Here is a 20,236-nt window from a genome sequence, read left to right as displayed (position 1 = left end):
ATGTAACAGTACAAAATTCGTAGTCACGTGGTACACTTGCATTAACAGTAAGAATAACTCCCAGAGGCCTATGGGAAATTAGCATTACGAAAAAAGTGAGGGGTAATAATACTGAATGTTCTGGAAATCATCACAAAAGCAATTAAAACTTATACTTACCTTATTAATAATAATTATATTCCATAAATCACAAAAATTAAAAACAACAGACAATGTACATGTATACACAATGAAAACATGAGCTCAACTGATTACAATGAAATGGTCACAAGATCAAACTGGCGGGAAAACTCTACACAACCTCTGACCCATAGAAAAACACTGGTCCATGGTTAGCTACTCTTTTAATGACAAATACTAAACAATCACAGATTGTTCCCTGTTACAATGTTAACAAGGTTTCTATTGACTTGTTTTTACCAATCCAGATTACGCATATTCATAGTCGTTTATTTAACTACCTATATAATTATTCTGTCAAAGTTTGATGAACACAAAACCAAACTTGTAACTATTATGATGTAAAATGTTGACGATAAACGAAAGACGATGTTCGTCAGATTGACTGACATGTGTTATTAGCTTACGTAAAATTAAACTTAGTAAATATGATCAAATGTGTTCTTTATGTAAAAACAGTTAACCGTATGACAAAAATGCTACCAAGACCTTTCAAATAAGATAAATCAAATGAATTTATGTTTTGCTTATTTACAAAGTATAAGGGACTCATGTATCATTATGAATTTGCGTTTCATGTTATATGTATGTATATATTTCCATAGCTTAGAATAAGTATTTTCTTGTTGACAAGAATTACAATAAATATTAATATAAGTTTGAAGAGCGTAACAATTGCTTTGCTAGAATGCAATTTAAATCGGAACCAAAACTTAGTTTTTAAACGAAATATTTGATATAAATTCTGCAAAACAGTAATGTCGTGAAGGAGGTACTCCTGTCGTCAAAATGATAGCTCTTAAGATCTGTATTTTGAAATATAATTTTTATGCGCACCTTTTCTTACTTCTTGTTTTATTCTTTGTCTATGGTCTTCCGGGGGATCACTTTGTTTCCAGGTTTTGTTTATTTTCCTCACTGGTGTAATTTGATCTCATATTACGCACTATGGCCAACAATCAATGGGGAACACGTGAAAGATAGAATAAATACAAAATTACGTAATTTCAAGTCAGACATCTGGTAAAATGGGGTAGTTATTACTTAACAAGGACACACAGAGATGATTTAAATTTTGTATGTGCTAGAGGTGGAGTTTTCATATAATACTATAAAGGTTGGGTCAAAATAATATGCGTAGGAAGGTTTCGGTGTCCAAAGTTCTATAGATTTTAGTACAGCAAGTAGGGAAGCAAAGTAACTGTGTTTCAGGATTCAGACCATTTTAGTGATTGTTTCACAGTACAGTATTCTTCGATTGCTGTAAGGAAGTATCATCAGTTTAATACCATCTACCCGAACACTTCTTCATATCTATATTTAAATATTTTGTGCTTTAACCCGCTTTATGTCAGACACCACTAAGTCATGTGTTTATCACTGTGATGTGCCCAAAAGAAATAATATAAACCAACGTTTTAAAAAGGTAATGGATCTCAGTCGATCTAAGGCCATTTTTCATTAGTATCAGTTTTGTGTCTTACATCAATTTTATACAGAACCTCTAAACTAACCAAAATGTTAATCAGCATAGGATGCTGACCAATTTTTTGGCTCTAGAAAATGATGAGTTTTTTTTTACGAAACATCTTGGCAACATCTTCAATTTTGTCGATTTGGCCGTTCTTTCTGATTCAGTTGTATTCTAATTTATTTAGCTGATGAACCTCAAAACTAATACAATGGCTTATCCGCAATGGAATTAGACAGGGTTTTTTTTTTAGCGGTATATTCCATTACTTGCGTGTGTGTGTTTTTTTTTGTGTTTTTTTGTGTTTTTTTTTTTTGTTTTGTGTGGGTGGGGTTGTTAGTTTAAAGAAAATAAAATGAAAGTTTTATTGATATATTTGAAGAGATCATGTTGAAAATTTATTGCATTTTCTGTCAGTAAATAAATTCTCTTTCAATTTTACATTCGTCTTTGTGTTACATGCGAGTCAATATTTAAGTGTACCTCTGTGAATAAAACCGACAATGAAAATGCACAATAAACTGTTATATTTCAATAACCTACGTACAAATTTGTATAGCTTAAAATGTCACGTCTGCTGTGTTAAAGGAACTACTTGGTTCATAACGCCTGAAACAATAATGTTTTAAGAATTTTGTACTTCACAACAGCAGGTGTCAAGTGCTGTGTGGCAGCCGTAAAAAGTTGCCCCGTACTTCACTTCAGTGTTGTTATATTTTCTGGTCCTTCAGGATCATTGATGCCAACACTATAAAGTGTTGAGAATTGAGTACCGCTCAAGCCGGTGCTAGGGGGCGTGAGGGATGTTGCACTTATTCATTATCCCTCATGTACAGACTCAATCAAACCGAGTCTGCAATTCTTATGTTATTTTGTTGTGATTAATGCTTCTGAGGGATCACTTTGTTTCCAGAATTTTGTACTTCACAACAGCAGGTGTCAAGTGCTGTGTGGCAGCCGTAAAAAGTTGCCCCGTACTTCACTTCAGTGTTGTTATATTTTCTGGTCCTTCAGGATCATTGATGCCAACACTATAAAGTGTTGAGAATTGAGTACCGCTCAAGCCGGTGCTAGGGGGCGTGAGGGATGTTGCACTTATTCATTATCCCTCATGTACAGACTCAATCAAACCGAGTCTGCAATTCTTATGTTATTTTGTTGTGATTAATGCTTCTGAGGGATCACTTTGTTTCCAGAATTTTAAATATTAACATACTAGATAAACCGGGGCACTTAAATCGGAAAACATCGGAACGAAAGTGAAACGATGATCTCATTATATCATGTTTAACTAAACTTCATGGAGTGATCAGTACCATTCCTTGTTGTGCACATCGCCCGCACGTTCCTCTTCGCTGCACAAAATGATGACCAGAGCTTATGATAGAAAAGTATTGTCCGGCCTTCACAGGTCAAACTAGTGGTTGGATTTCAACCAAACTTTTCAGGAGTGACCATACATTGTTTTGGGAGACATATGTTTTTGTGAAAGAAAACCTTCTAGTTTAAGATAATACAGTCATGATGTATCAAATATGTGTGTGGGCGGGGCCTCAATATACAGTTAAATGTGAACATATACATTTATATATGGTATTATTTTTACCAGAGTTCAAATTAGTATTATTTACAATATTTGATGATAATTGATCGATAATTTCTTTGCTGATATGAATATAAGTCAATGCTGCTCAGTTAATATACAAATTATAACTTATTAGATGGTATATTTAACAACATTCTCAGGTTAAAGGTTGTAGATATATATTCTTTAATAGATAAGAAATATTAAAATCATTTTTATTTTAAAATGTAAAATCGATAATTCTTTCTGAAAACTTTTATGAATGATTCAATATTTTACCAAGGTGTCTGTTTGCACTTCTTTGATGCAAAGCGTCTTAGTTATTTGCAAAAAAATAATAGAAGTCGGCTGGCAGTATGTCAATGCCATAAGTATGTATAGATCTAAATAAAACAAATAACGTTGAATTGAATGCAATCGCTTCTCGATCGAAATAATTTAGAATTCGTACGTAATAAGATATTGTGATTGTACTTTAACCTGAAATAAATCGCATTGCTTTTTAACATTTATACAATATTTTTCTATTCAATATTAATTATTTAACACATTTTTCCTTTTGAATGAAGAAAATAAATATTGATTTCACTTTTTTCAAGACAAAATGTCAATAGAAGGTTAAAATTGATGACATGCAAAATTGTCGTGCTTTAGTTACTTTGAATTTATTTATTCATATATCAACCATTTGCTCCTTTAGGTTTTTGCGCCAAATATTAAAATGTATTCGTTGTTTCCATTAACTTCCCAACCATTTAATTACCGCCACATACGTGTTCACGTCTTTCCATGACATCACTGGAAAAATAGAGAGGGTATTTTATGTTAAATATAATGTTTAAAATGCTAAAATTAATTATTATTGTAACAAATACAAAAAAAAAGAGAATTAAATTTAAAATAATAGTATATTAGTGCTCAGTAATGTACTGAAATATAATTTATTATATACTAAATTTCTTTTGCATATCTTTCAGAAAATCAGGAATTTTCACTTATGGTAATAATGAAGATAAAATTTACTGGTGTAGAACCTGATCTTCAATACTGCGTATGGTAACCAGACATGTTAAGATGAAATTAGATTTTCGGAAAATGCTACTATTTTCTATCTCATATGCACGTAGAGCAAGTTTAATCGTGTGTTTAACTATATCTAAATACTAAACCTATTTAGATATATTATGATTTTCGAAAAATACATGATAAGCGGCGGCACTGTCCCTTTAACATTTTGCATTGCGTAACTAGGTGTTTTTTTACATTTAACCAATATGTACATGTTGAAGAAGATTAAACACTCAGTTTAAGTAAAGACATTATCGAAAAAAGGTTAGTAGTTACTTCTCATTACTCATTTTAAACAGATAATTTTAATAGATGAAGTATCTATTTCTTGCTGATTTTGTCTTTAAAGTTTAAAATTGATTTTTCAAACGATTTTCTCTGAAATACAAATAGTATGCAAGCTGTTTAATTTGAGTTGCACGATATGTAATCGCTCATCTAATTGAGTGCCTGGTAAAATATACACATTGTGTTCTTTTAAACATTTCTGTCCTATTTTTCAACATCTTTAACAACTTAACATAACTAGGTCTATGCGTGTTATATATGCCTCTATAGTTAATAATGTAAATATGTTAACGTTATAGCTCATATTGTCATGTTATTCAAGAATTGAGTAAAGAAATAAACTTATAAACTTGATTACTATACAAATTACTAAACATTATAAATCTACAGCAATAAAATATACTTAAAACTTCGGTTTATAGAAAAAGAAACCTAAAACAAAGTGATGCAAAGAATAAAAATAATCTATATTGATGTGTAGTTTATCATAATGCAACTTAATGTTGCCAAAATATATTTTCTTATAGATTATGCACGCGTTACCCCACACACTAGTGCTAGTGATGAAAATACTAGTCAGCAATGATATTTTTAAAAGAATATTGAAGAGAAAAACAAGAATAATATCAAAAATTTTTTCCAAATTTCTTTTTTCCCTGAATCTTGCTTACTGTGTTCGTATGTTAGTCGAGTAAAGAAATTAAATTTCCCTTCTTGGAGACTTGTTTTAAAATATGTTCAGTATTATTTAATTCATAATACATCAAAGGCAATAGAAATTTATATTTCAATTTCTCTTTGTTGCATATGTAACAATGGATTTGTTATTACATTGATATTTCTTGAGAAAGCGTGTTCATTTTACCACGTCTGTGGTAACCTTGGAAACTGCAAGTTTACAATAAATCAAACACGTTAACATATATCTTTATTTTGAATTCACGATACAATTTTAGCGAACATATCAAAAATGTAAAGACTCTTTGAAAAATCTGTTTCGATATGTTTTATTTTTTACAAAAATCATGTTCGTTTTTTTTTGTGTCGAGTTCACAAACATGAAAATCCAATTTTTAAAAGAAATATGTCAGATTATTGTTTGTTCTATATACAGAATTATTAAAAAATGTCATCTTTATATAAAATTATGCTTGTTGTATGTATTAAGCTGTCTTTTACATTCTGTAATACACATTGTGGCTATTTGACACATTTGTGATATACGGTTACCATGGACACTGCCATTTTACAAATAATCTAGAACGTAAACATATATGTTTTTCTTTTTATTTTTTAATTCGTCATTAAATTTTATTTATAATACGTAAAATTTAGGAAGTTCCTTGAAAGAAATTATTCGATATCTTTAATTATTAACAGAAGTCATGTTTATTGTTCTCATCTTTTATTGAATAAAGAAACATTAAAAACTCATTGTTTAAAGAAATATGTTCAAGTTATTATTTGTTTCATACAGACTCATTAGATAATGTTATCTTTGTATAAAATTATGCTTGTTATGTGAATGAAGCTGTTTTATGTACTTGTTTTCATTTTTTAATACACTGGGTTGTACTTTTGACAGTTTTGAGATTACTGTTACCATGTTACTGCCATTTAAAAAAAAAACAAAAAAAACACGCCATTCAATTTAACTTATCATACAAAACATTTTGAAAATTCTATGAAAGGATTGATTAAATTTCCCGAAAACTGCAGAAAATGTCTTAAAATTATTCAATGGCTATTATTTTTCAAACTTTTATTTTCTTTGTGGGATAAAACATGTGAGAAACATTCTAATTCTGAAATAAAATATAAGATTTTAAAGTCATTGTATAGCCTAAAACACATTAAAAGAGATAAGTAACAAATAACTATCGATCAAAGCACAAAACAATTACACAATGTACTTTGGCAGGTAAAAATGTCAGATTTATTCATTACAATAGGCATACTTTTTGTAGTATATAGTTTCAAAATTGTCTATGACAATTATAATTGGATTATTGGAAGAACAAACAAAAGATTGGTATTCAAATTTAAAGTATGAGCTATTCTTATCAGTAAACGAATTAATGGTATATATTTAAAGCTACACCAAATTGAAAATATAGATTGTTCACATGATAACATTCTTTAAACAAGATATAAACAACCTTTACTCTCTTTTTTTACTCTTTTTAATGTTTTAATTTTCTTTATCATTTTTAATTCATTTTGGTATTTGTTTGTTTGTTTTTGCATAATTCAGAATAATATTGTTTTATTTTTCCCTAAGGCTCCAAATGTCCTCTTTAAATTTGCAAAGTCAAGTCAGTATTTCATACATAAAGTATATCTTATATTATACACTTGTATTGTTAAAAAACGTCTTCTATAAGGTTACAAATTGACAGAGTTGCCAGCTGCATGGCTACATAACAGGCTGAGGTCTATGAATGAAGCTAAGTAAGCAATGTTAAAATGTTACTAACCTGACTTCTAATAAAAGTAATTTTTGATCTACTTAAGACATTTACTATTTTTGGTTGCTTGGTTTGATTGTTGTTTATAAAGTCAGGCCCAATTTTTCATAAAATACACCTACTTCCTGTACAGGGTTCTAAATGACTTTAAAAACAATAACGTTTTGTTTGATAAAATAACTACCGGAAAACGGATGCCACATTTTTATACCTTTCCTAGATCATGACCGATGTATTAATTAGTAAATTGATTTTAGACAAATAGTACCGATAAAGTTAAAGACACTCGATACCCTATACATGTACAAATATTTAAAGAACCTCTCGTTGTAACAAGTTGTAACATGAAACGTGTAATATGAAAATTGACAAAGCAGACTAATGCTAACATTAATATACAGAACTATTTATTTATTTCATTTCCAATAGGCTGATAAGCCCATGAGGATAACACATTACAAACATACTATACGTATATGACATGAAAGAGTAATGCATGATAATGATAATAATACATCTCTTTTTGAAATATTTTAAATATAAGAGAAGGTTGAAACTCAACCTTAAAACTTTTCCAGTAGAGGAGAAAGAATTATTCAAAACAATATAATATATATGCAATCATGGAAATTGTACTCCAATTTACAGTCAACATTTATCGAAAACAAAAGAGAAAAAAGTTAACACATTGGCTATTTGTGAAACATCATCATCAAAATAACTGTAGAATTATTCAAATATCATTTATTCTTTTCTCTATTAAAGTTTTAGTATTGAATTTTATATCTTGAAAGGAGCACTATTTCCACTGCGCTGTGGCAACCAAAGAAGAGAAGAGAAATATATAGAGATTTGTACATTATTGCTCGTACATAACGATATTTCTAATAGCAAACGCGTTGTATACATATATTCCAAAATTTCTAAATATAATTTTGTTATCAGATTTAATCAATTCTAAAAACTTAAACATATTCGGTCCATTCCAATAGCAACTTTTTCCGTAAAAAAATGTAAAGACAGCATTCAATAGCAAATGAAATTCATCCTTCAATAAACGACATAAGTTACATTTCCTTTCATTTATAATTGCAATTCTTATTGGACGTACCCCATCTACCTGACTCAATTTGTAACCTGTGTGATAAAACACGCAATCTAGATACAGCTTGGCAAAATTTATTCATTAAAAAAAATTCAAGATGCAATGTTTCTGTAAAATAATGCTCTGCTTGAATCAATTAGTCTACCATGTCTGTTCTGAATAAATTGATACGTTAATTTTTGTTTAACTGAAGATAAAAAATAACTCAATATCACCAACATTTTGCTCTCACCAAGCATCATAAAAACCAAGGGAACATAATAGTTTTTTTTAACCATTGAACACTAGTTTACCTAATGCTCTTCTCGTACAAAAACTAATTTTAACATGCTATAGATCATATAGATATATTTATTTTCGCGTGCTCTTAATATCTTTACTCAGTTTTGAACAATGTTTATATGATGAATAACTTGTAAAGAGGCTCTTCCCAGTTCTCTATAAACGTAATCATTTTGAGTTGTCTTTTTCACACCACGAATTCTTTTACAGAATTGCAAATTAACACTTTCTATTGATATATCATTAGTAAAACCTAATATTTCACTACTATTATTTAATATTGGCAAAACTTATTTATCAAATAAATCGGGTTTATATCGATGTGGTATGTAAGTAAATTTATATAAGCATTTGTTTAACTAAAAAACTGCTTTCTGAGCTTGACCCGCCAGGGTACTTTGAGCTGTGCTTAATGACCCACCACAAGTAAACACTACACCTAAGTATGATAATTTGTTAACTATATCAAGTATTTCACCATTGTCATCATATTTCATTTTAGGAAAATGAAAGCATGTACTTTGTTTTACAAATGAATGTATTATTTTCTATACTGTCTTTTCTTTATGATATAAATACTTTGATTGTTGCAATATACGTCACCAACATTTAGTTTAAAATGTTTAACATAAAAATCACAGAGAGTTTTGTACTATTATTCTATCTCTGATCAACCCAGTAAGCATGCATTTTCTTTTCAATAAAATTGAAATTCCATCCATTTATGATATATACGAGGGATGTCTGGAAAGTTCATATACTCATGTTTTATACTATAACAATACATATGTTGTACAAATTTTGTCAGCACAACTATACATATCTAGCGAACACATTTATAAAAGATTACTGAACTGTGAGTTACATTTGTATTTTAACAGTAGTTACATACAACATATATACATTGTCATGGAGCACTTTGACAACGTCAACGGCGTCAAATTAACTTCATGTTTACAGATTATTCATTTTCTTCCGTTTTCAACAGCTATGGTTCCTGTATGGCGTATACTTAATACATGTTTGTTCCTTTGCCATTACCTTATGAATCTCTTATACTTAAATTAATTTAAAAACAAAGATTTCACTGGTTCCAATACAGTGTGTGTGTGAGATGCCTGTCTTTCCAAAGAATTTTATAACGCAATCTACGATATTTTGGCCAGGCTACTTATGGCCGTCTGGAGCGCTCTTTATCCTAATTCTATCATTACCGCTTGTTAATCTTGTTTAACATTAAAACACAAGTTTCTCTTGAACAATTTATGGCTGAATTTGATTTTAAGGTAACGGCTAAAATCTCAGTTGGTCCCGTATTAGAGTTGCTATGAAGTTAAATAACATTACGTTGCTCCGTCCTTAAATTTGACGTCATTTTACATCACAAAATTAACGCACCTTCATTTCCTAAAACCGTCGTTAACAAGCTGTTTATTTACGTATTACGCCATTTTTTCACAAAATAGAAAATATATGATATATACGAGTATGCTAATATCTCGCATTGAATCAAACGTCAAGAGCATTTAATCTACAATTTTGATTGTCAGAAATATTGAAAGATTGATTGAAAGAAGAACTAGGTATGTTTAAACTAACTAAGACGTACGATATTAAACTTCACCTTGAGGCTCAAAGCATTGCATTTCAAAGTTAAAGCAAACAATGTACTGGTGTAAGTGTTTTTACGATTAAATAGCAAACAATATACTGTTGTTTTAACGATTCGATGAACGAGAAAAACAGGTGTTGGTGAGCGGTCATTGGCGTTCTATGTTTAAACTTAATGAATGCTCTTATTGATGCCTAGGAATTTGATTACTAAGCCTTCATAAATAAACTTATTTTTAAAGTTAAATCTGATTCCGGCTCCTGTTTATACTTTTTAAAGCAGCACGCCTCCAGATTCATGGTTATTTTCGTGAAAATTTTGAAAATGTGTTTAAAAGTATTATTTACTTAAATAACCAAAAGGAAGCAATTTACAAATTATCAATGGCACTTACAGCCCACGTAAATTGCAAGAGGACAAAATATGCAAAAATGGTCCTTACTGCGTTAGTAACGCAGTAGAAATATAGTTATAAATACTGAAAACTGCAGTCATTAATCGCACATAACATGTAAATTATTACTTGAATCTTGAATATTTTTACTTTTCCTAAAATTTTAGTACATTTTTCTCAAATTTGATTTCTTGAAATATTTTCGCTCATCTGGAGGCATGCAGCTTTAATATACAAATTTAGTGTTGCCTTAGAAAGAGGATGTAGTAATAACTAAAATAAATTTCAGTACTTACAACGACATACTTATTACCTATGCATTTTCAGAAATTAAGTATAAATATGATCCTAAACAAATTCATATATAAGCTACTTTCTAGTGTTAAACCTGATAGTTGATATATAGGTCACACATATCTTGATAAACTTGATAAATTGTGAAAACCGATTTTCGAAAAATGATAGTCCCCACTTTCTATATGCAGTTACTAGGTTGTGTGTTGACTCAATAAAACGTCCTTACGGATTTTAAAGCACATTTTAAAGAAAAGGTGAGTGACAATTTATCGTAAATTAAAACAAATGTTTCATTCGTCCTTTTTAGTCTGACTTTAACAAAAAACAAAGTTACCCTCTTACCTAGGTTAACATTTTAAATTTCAAACATTAAATCATTCAAATGATATTAGTTTGTAAAACGAATGTTTGTCCAAACAGCAAGATTTTATATTTAAATATTTTCTTATTGGCTTTGTTTTTATCTTTTCTACTTCTTCTTTATTGTCATTCAAACTGCATCCGTTCATGTGTGTGAAAATTGCAACTTTCTGTTATCAAGACTTCTTTTAACGTACTCTGTAAATTAAATGGGGTCATCGATCTGGAAGACAACAAAAATTATAATGTAAACCAAAACACAACATAATGCTTGGCATCCTTATGTATAAGTTATCTGTCAAGTAAATGCCCCAAACTAGTTAAAACAAACTGACAACAAAATAAAACCAAAACAAGCCCGATGACAGGAATTTAATTACATAAAAATGTTTCAAAGATCTTGTTTAAAATGATTATATACAGTGTTTTTCTACATACACTTCTATAGGTAAAAAACTTAAACAACTTCAAAACAAGATTAGATGTTATGACAAACGATAGGTCATTTTAGTGCTTTCACTGATAAATGTTATATCATAAACATGAGATTTTTGTTTGCTTACCCCGTAAGGAATGTTAAGCGATAAAACCATCAATAAAACGTCACATGTATATGCAATCTTACATAATAAACTATATCATACATACAAACAGATGTCGTTTTTCATGCTTGAAACTCTATTGTCTTGTTTTAACTTTTAAGTGTTATATTTATTGAAAATAATATTAATATTAATAATAACTCTATTTCATTTCTGACAAAAAAATTAACATTACGTTCAACTTATATTTCTACATAAAATCAAAAGAAGTAATTTATGACCATCCCGAAATTAAGACCATCGATCGATTAAGACCATTTTTCAAAAGAAATGGACTTTTTGTTCTTTATGTCAATGGTCACATGATTCACGATTAAGACCACCCTGCATTTCCGCTATTAAGACCACATGATTCAGTTCCATTGCTTTATTTTTTTCTTTATTTGACCAACTTTTAAGACCACTGATAATTGAGTCAACACATATTAGACCACAAGTCTGCTTATAGTTTCTGGTTCAGTTTTGCTAGACATATGGCGTCAAACAAGGTACTTACACTGTTATAATTGGAATATTTTATACATTATACAATAATTAACATGTACTATTGATTAGCAATTGATCGAACTCTTTATTTACTGTATCATAAGCAAATTCCATGAATTTTCTTTTGCAGTTGTTACAACTTCAACAACCACGATATGGAAGGTTTTGTTAACGACCACAAGAAAGACGCTTTGTCTCAGGCCTGGCAAGTGGACAAGGACCTTAAAGCTTGTTTGAAAGAATTGTATGATAAAAAGCTGTGGACAGATGTCAAAATTCACTGCAAAGATCACATCGACGGTGAATGTATTCTTGCACATAAAGTTGTTCTAGCAGCAAGAAGTCCCGTATTTCAATCAATGTTCTTCGGTACCTGTGCTGATGGCAAAGATGAAATCTACCTGGACCAAGTAGATGCAAACATATTCAATCTATTTTTAAGGTAGATTTAATTTTTGATTCAAATTTTTAACAGGTTACTATTGCATGACTCAAAATTTATAAGTATTATGCACATATTTATGAGAACAGGGAAGAAAGATAAGATATAAATATTAAACATGTCAAAAGAAATCAGTTATAATGAGCATCAATAAATTCGACTTTTTCAAACAAATAATTTATCTGTTTTTCACAGGTATCTTTACAGTGATGATCTGACTTTGAGTGAAGAAAATGCGTCGTCAGTGCTGGAAATAGCACACTTTTATCAGGTATTAAACTTAGTAGATGTGTGTGCTGATTTTTTAGCTACCATTATAACGGCCAAGAATGCTTTTGAAGTATTAAATGTAGCAACATTTTATGAATTAACAACCCTGCGCAATGCATGTTATGCATTCATTGACACCCATGCAGACGAAATCCTCCAATCCGAAGCGTTTTTACAGCTTTCAGCAGATCGTCTACATTACATTTTAAAGGGGGACACTTTTTATACCGATGAAAAAATTATTTTCACGAAAGTCATACAGTGGGCGAAAAGAAAATTATTTGAGGAAGGCAAACAGGAATGCACAGGAGCAGAAATAAGATCAATTTTGGGTGCAACGTTCTACTTGTTAAGATTACCAACAATGGACTATGAGACATTAATGGAATGCATCAGAAAGAAGGGATATTTATCTATAGACGAATATGAGGAAATAATTGATTTTATCAATGGAATTCCTTTAACATCAGTGAAAAGCAACTCATGTGTAAAAAGGATACCGAGAGAAGATACTTTAATTCTGTCAACCATGGATGGAACATATTCTATCGGAAACAGTGTGTCAACTTCATTTGAAATGTCGGTGTCACGTGATGTTATTCTCACCAAATTTGTTCTTTCAAAAATATCCAACATATTTCAATACGACCATCAGCTTTTTTCAGCAGAAAATAGTAGAAAAATTCCTATTACGCACCCAAGTATAAATAGTTTCTTTAAAGAATATGAAGGTAATGCACTTGTATTAACATATCCAAATCAAAAACAAGTGCACACTCTTCAGAAAGTGGGTTCTAAAATACTCTCTGTGGAACTTGAAATACCCATATATGTACATTTCACAATAAAAGGTAAAAAAAGGCAGGAATTGAAAAAAGCAGAAGACATCAAGTCAGAAAAGTCCCAATTTAATCCTGTCGATAATACAGATGAACTTGGCAAAGGCAAATTACACGGTCTTGGTATACCAAGTTTGAATGTTAATACTAATGACAGCATTAAAGATAGTGGAACGGAGAAGAAAGATAGTGGAGCAGGGAGTGAAGATAGTGGAGATAAGGACAAATTGTTATATGAACAAAGATTACATGTGTTTGCCAGAAGACATTTCTCAAAGTACCATTCATTTTTAAACAAGGCCATTCCAAAATTATCAAAACTGCCCATCACGTACAAATTGGGAAATTTGGGTTTAAATTTTATTTTCGAAAATTAGCTGAATCAAACAAACCCCCCGCCCTTTTTCTAAAAAAGGGGCCTTTTTTGTATGGAGAAAACAAAGAAAAAGGGTATTAGTGCGCAGTTTTTTGAAATAAAATTTCCCGGGAACCCAAAAACCTTTGGTTTTTTGAAAATATACCCTAAAAGGCGTAAAATTCAAAAATTTGAACATACTTAAAAATTTAAAATTTTTTCCAATTTCCAGGGGTCCAGGGAAAAAGACAAAATTTTCAGCCAAAAAGCATAACAAGGGTTTTATTTTACTCCCTTTTTGGTGGTTATTTTTTTTCCCCCAAAAAATTCCCAAATGGGGAAAGGGAAATTGGGAAGGTTTTTTGGTTTTTTGTAGAACGGGTTTTTGATGAAAATTTTATGTTTTTTTTCTATTAGAACAAGTAAGCTTTGTGGAAAGTCGATTTTTGTCACGTAGTTTTTAATATTATTTTATCTCTAACTAGATCTGGGTCTAATTTCCATTGGATAAGAGCAGTCATGTGGTGACGCCCCTATATTTCCGATAGTCGTTTCAGTAGGCATGATACAACAAAAGAAAATGACTGCAAATCAAAAAAATTAAAAAATAAAAATATTCTAAGAGTGTTCAACAACTTTTTAAATCAAATACTGGCATTATCGTTTTAAGTGTCAGTCATATCAAACAAACCACGAAAGAATTTTATATTAATTATGTAGGGAAAGTGTGAGATAGTTTACAAATGATCCGATATTACATATATTAAGGATTAGTAGATAATAAATTGTTCTAGAAAAAATAATTGTTATTCATCATGTAAATGTTTTCTTTCTCTGACTTATCCTCGAGTAAACCAGGCTAGTAGTTACCGTATACATGTTATTCCAATGTAGTTAAACGGAAATGTTAAGGGGCGGTTCGTTGGCCGAGTGGTTAAGGTCGTTGACTTCAAACCACTTGCCCCTCACCGCTGCGGGTTCGAATCCCGACAGGAACTTTGGATCCTTTCATGTGAGGTAGCTATCCTTCGTCAGTGGTTTTACTCAGGTGCCCGTTCGTGCCTGAAATAATGCACGGAATTAAAATATTGTAATTCTGCTTTTAAATTTAAAAGGTCTGAAATGGCACATCCTGTATTGAAATCTAAAAAACAATTCTATTTGTCATGTTCAAAAGTGTAAGGATAACAGGAACTTACATGCAAATAAATAGAAATAAGTTTAAATTATTTAACTTTTTATTGTTATTATAATTCATCTCTTTTGAACATATTCATCTCCTGGTGTAACAAATTTAATGCAACACCAGATGTCAAATCCACACTCAAGCTTGAGCTAAAAGATACATATACTCCAGTAATTCAAACCCATTTAAGTGCCTTTCGCGATAAGGTAGTAATGAACGATAAGGGCCACAAGTGGGCATTGTAATTATACAAAAATACATAACCATAATCAGATCATCACTTGTCTAAAAAAACATGTAATAAGCTATCTGTTCTTTTTAATCATAATATGAATATATCCTACACAACGGTCAGGGATGGGGGAGAAATGGAAATGTCCTAAAATACTTCAGGTGATCTGAATGTTTAAATATATGTCATACTTTGTGTTCATGAGCGTATTGAATAAATATAAAGTTGATATTCTAAAACACTTTTTGCGCTATGAACAAAGAGCGCTGTGGAAATCGAGAGGCTGCATACGTATTAGCTGCTGATGCGGGTCCTACTTTGTTGATAAGGGAGTTAAATTTAGTCACGTGGTATTAGAAACGGGATATAGGTCAAGTACTGACGATGTAAACATCAAATCGAAAGTAGGATTAATTTAGATCTTGCATAAACCGCGTTTACTATGTAAACTTCAATTTATACTCAATCAAATTAAAACCACAAAACAAGTGATAGACTTATAAATCTTTATTTTTTGGCATAACTGTCTAAGAAACATCAGACCAAATGAATGATTATATGATAAATATAACTAAAACTGGAAATAAGACATAATACATGTTAAAACTATTAATTCCGGTGTAGTCCGAGCCAGCATGCCTCCTTCTTTCTTGGTATTGGCTTACGAGCCTAATCCCCAAAAGAACATGGATGATAGCAAAGCGTTTGCAACCATCCAGTGTTTATGTCCAAAAAAGAAGGGTACCTTGAAGAGCAATACAGTGTTTGTTAGCATAAAGTACTGAAATATTCAATATAAATAACATTTGTACATGTATATATTATACAGAATTACCAGTTATGACACTTAAGCGTGATAATGAAACATTAAATTATAGAGGGTTAAATATGTCGTGTTAAAAATACTTAATTTCAATTTATTATATAAGCAGACTTTAGCAAAAATGATCCTTTAAAGCAGACACCTATAGGAAGAAAGCAGACTTGAGATAAAATATTGCCTACGATAGCAGACACATACATGGATAGTCTACGATAGCAGACTTGAGATAAAATATTGCCTACGATAACAGACACATACGGGAATTATGCAATGGCATACTTGAGATAAAATATTGCCTACGATGGCAAGCATCTAGCAGGAATAGTCTACAATAGCAGACATGAGATAAATAGTGCCTACGATAGCAAGCATCAAACAGGATTAGTCTACGATAGCAGACTTGGGATAGATATTGAGACTTTAGATAAATATTGCCTAAGATAGCAGGCATCTCACAGGAATAGTCTACAATAGCAGACTTGAGATAAAATAGTGCCTACGATAGCAGAGATCTAACAGGAATAGTTTACGATAGCAGACTTGAGATAAAATAGTTCTAACGATAGCAGGCATCTAACAGGAATAGTATATGTTAGCAGACTTGAATTAAAATAGTGCCTACGATAGCAGGAATCTAACAGGAATAGTCTACGATAGCAGACTCGAGATAAAATAGTGCCTACGGTAGCAGGCATCCAGCAGACGTAGTCTACGATAGCAGACTTGAAATAAAAAAGTGCCTACGATAGATAAAATAGTGCCTACGATAGCAGGCATCCAACAGGAATAGTCTACGATAGCAGTCTTGAGATAAAATAGTTCCTACGATAGCAGGTATCTAACAGGAATAGTCTACGATAGCAGACTCGAGATAAAATAGTGCCTACGGTAGCAGGCATCTAGCAGAAGTAGTCTACAGTAGCAGACTTGAGATAAAATAGTGCCTACGATAGATAAAATAGTGCCTACGATAGCAGGCATCTAACAGGAATAGTCTACGATAGCAACCTTGAGATGAAATAGTTCCTACGATAGCAGGTATTTAACTGGAATAGTCTACGAAAGTTATACGAAAGCAGACTTGAGATAAAATAGTGCTTACGATAGCAGGCATCTAACATGAATAGTCTACGATAGCAGACTCGAGATATAATAGTGCCTACGGTAGCATGCATGTAACAGAAGTAGTCTACGATAGCAGACTTGAGATAAAATAGTGCCTACGATAGATAACATAATGCCTACGATAGCAGGCATCTAACAGGAATGGTCTACGATAGCAGAATTGAGATAAAATTGTGCCTCAATAGCAGGCATTTAAGAGTAAATAGTTTACAATAGCAGACTTGAGATAAAATAGTGCCTACGATAGCAGGCATCCAACATTAAATAGTTTACGATAGCAGACTTGAGATAAAATAGTGCCTACGATAGTAAGCATCTAACAGGAATAGTCTACGATAGCAGACTAAAGATAACATAGTTACCACGATAGCAGGCATCTAGCAGGAATAGTCTACGATAGCAGACTTGAGATAAAATAGTGCCTACGATAGCAGGCATCTAACAGGAAAAGTCTTCGATAGCAGACTTGAGATAAAATAGTGCCTACGATAGCAGGCATCTAGCAGAAGTAGTCTACGATAGCAGACTTGAGATAAAATAGTGCCTACGATAGATAAAATAGTGTCTACGATAGTAGGCATCTAACATGAATGGTCTACGATAGTAGACTTGAAATAAAATAGTGCCTACGCTAGCAGGCATCTAACAGGAATAGTCTACGATAGTAGACTTGAGATAAAATAGTTCCTACTATAGCAGACATCTAACAGGAATAGTCACGATAGCAGACTTGAGAAAAAATAGTGCCTACGATAGGAGGCATCAAACAAGAATAGTCACGATAGCAGACTTGAGAAAAAATAATGCCTACGATAGCAGGCATCTAACAGGAATAGTCTACGATAGCAGACTCGAGATAAAATAGTGCCTACGGTAGCAGGCATCTAGCAGAAGTAGTCTGCGATAGCAGCCTTGAGATAAAATAGTGCCTACGATAGATAAAATAGTGCCTACGATAGCAGGCATCTAACAGGAATAGTCTACGATAGCAAACTTGAGATAAAATAGTGCCTACGGTAGCAGGCATCTAGCAGAAATAGTCTACGATAACAGACTTGAGATAAGATAGTGCCTACGATAGATAAAATAGTGCCTACGGTAGCAGGCATCTAACAGGAATAGACTACGATAGCAGATTTGAGATAAAATAGTTCCTACGATAGCAGGTATCTGACAGGAATAGTCAACGATAGCAGACTTGAGATAAAATAGTGCCTACGGTAGCAGGCATGTGACAGAAGTAGTCTACGATAGCAGACTTGAGATAAAAAAGTGCCTACGATAGCAGGCATCTAACAGGAAAAGTCTACGATAGCAGACTCGAGATAAAATAAAGTTGTCTAAAGAATCAGTCATATAAACCATTTACACTACTTATTTCATTCACAATCATTATTCAATCAAAATAGCATTTAGATGAACAATACTTTAACAAGCAATTATCATAGTATTGCAAGCAATCCATAAGTCTCTTAACGTTTGGAACCCAAGCGTCATTCTGTTATACCATTGAATGAATGAACGAATGAATGAATGAATGAATGAATGAATGAATGAATGAATGAATGAATGAATGAATGACATCAATGAACGTAAATCTTTTGAGTTCTAAGTTTGTCTTTATCATAGTAATGTGTTAGTTTCTCTGCCAAGTAAGGAAATTATTTTTATAATTTCCCCTCCGGTTAAACCGGTAGGAACTAAAAAGCGCACAATGTACATGTCTATATCATGAAAACCTGATTTCAACTGAACACAAAAAAATGGTCTCATGATCTAAATGGCCGGAAATCTGGTCCAGGGGACGCTACTACCTTAATGATAAATTATAAACAATCGCAGATTGTGTCCCTGTAACATTTTTAACAAGGTTTCTCGTGACTTGTTTTTTTATCCAAGCCGGATAACGCATATTCATAGTCGTTTGTTAAACTATCTATATAATTATTTGGCAAAATTTGATAAACACAAATTCAAAATTGTAATTATTAGAATATAAAATGAAGATGAAAATGAAGATGAACGACAGACGACGTTCGCAAGATTGACTGACATGTGCTATTAGCTAACATAAATTTAAACTTAGTAGAGCTAAATCAAATTTGTTCTTATGTAGAAACATTTAACCGTATGAAAAATGCTTTCAAATGAGTAAAAAGGTAGTAGAAAAATTAAATGAATTTATGTTTCGCTTGTTTAAAAAGTATGAGGGACTCTTGTATCATTATGAATTTACTTTTAATGTTATATACATGTATATATTTCCATAAATATTGGTATCATGCTTAGAATAAGTACTTTCTTGTTGACAAGAATTACAATAACTGTTAATATTATTTTGAATAGCGCAACAATTGTTTTGCTAGAATGCAATTTTAATCGGAACAAAAACTTACTTTATGATATCGATTCTGCGAAATAGTTCTGTCGTGAATGAGGTACTCCTGTCACCCAAGAGACAGCTCTATAGTTATGAATTAATTTTAAAATACAATTTTTATGCACGACTTTTTTTTACTATTATTAGTTTTATTCTGTGTTTATGGTAGTGTTTTCTTTTCTCACTGGTGTGATTTTATCTCATATTACGGCCAACCATCAATGGGAAATACACGTGAAATAGAATTGATATAAAAATTACGTGATTTCAAGTCAGACATCTGGTAAACATGGGGTAGTTACTACTAAACATGGGCAAACAGAGATGATTAAAATGTTGTAAGTGTTCGAGGTGGTGTTTTCATATAATACTATATAGGCTGGGTC

General features: G+C 31.5%; 1 protein-coding gene across 1 annotated transcript; it reads left to right on the top strand.

The window, feature by feature from the left end:
• The first annotated feature begins 10,716 nt into the window (after positions 1-10,716).
• On the top strand, positions 10,717-14,126 carry LOC132720298 (uncharacterized). The gene is made up of 3 exons (XM_060704414.1): positions 10,717-11,004; positions 12,329-12,640; positions 12,836-14,126. Exons 2-3 carry the CDS (start codon positions 12,354-12,356, stop codon positions 14,124-14,126), a joined length of 1,578 nt encoding a protein of 525 aa, XP_060560397.1. The 5' UTR covers positions 10,717-11,004; positions 12,329-12,353.
• Positions 14,127-20,236: the final 6,110 nt, after the last annotated feature.

This window comes from Ruditapes philippinarum, unplaced genomic scaffold (genome assembly GCF_026571515.1).
Source record: "Ruditapes philippinarum isolate M1 unplaced genomic scaffold, ASM2657151v2 ctg460_1_1_1_1, whole genome shotgun sequence".
NCBI lineage: Eukaryota > Metazoa > Mollusca > Bivalvia > Venerida > Veneridae > Ruditapes > Ruditapes philippinarum.
This window is presented reverse-complemented; position numbering and strand designations above follow the sequence as displayed.

Excerpts from the sequence above, each read along its gene's own strand:
- LOC132720298 (XM_060704414.1), top strand. The coding sequence starts at position 12,354 with ATGGAAGGTTTTGTTAACGACCACAAGAAAGACGCTTTGTCTCAGGCC. Across the intron at positions 12,641-12,835 it reads ATATTCAATCTATTTTTAAG|GTATCTTTACAGTGATGATC; the intron begins GTAGATTTAATT and ends TGTTTTTCACAG.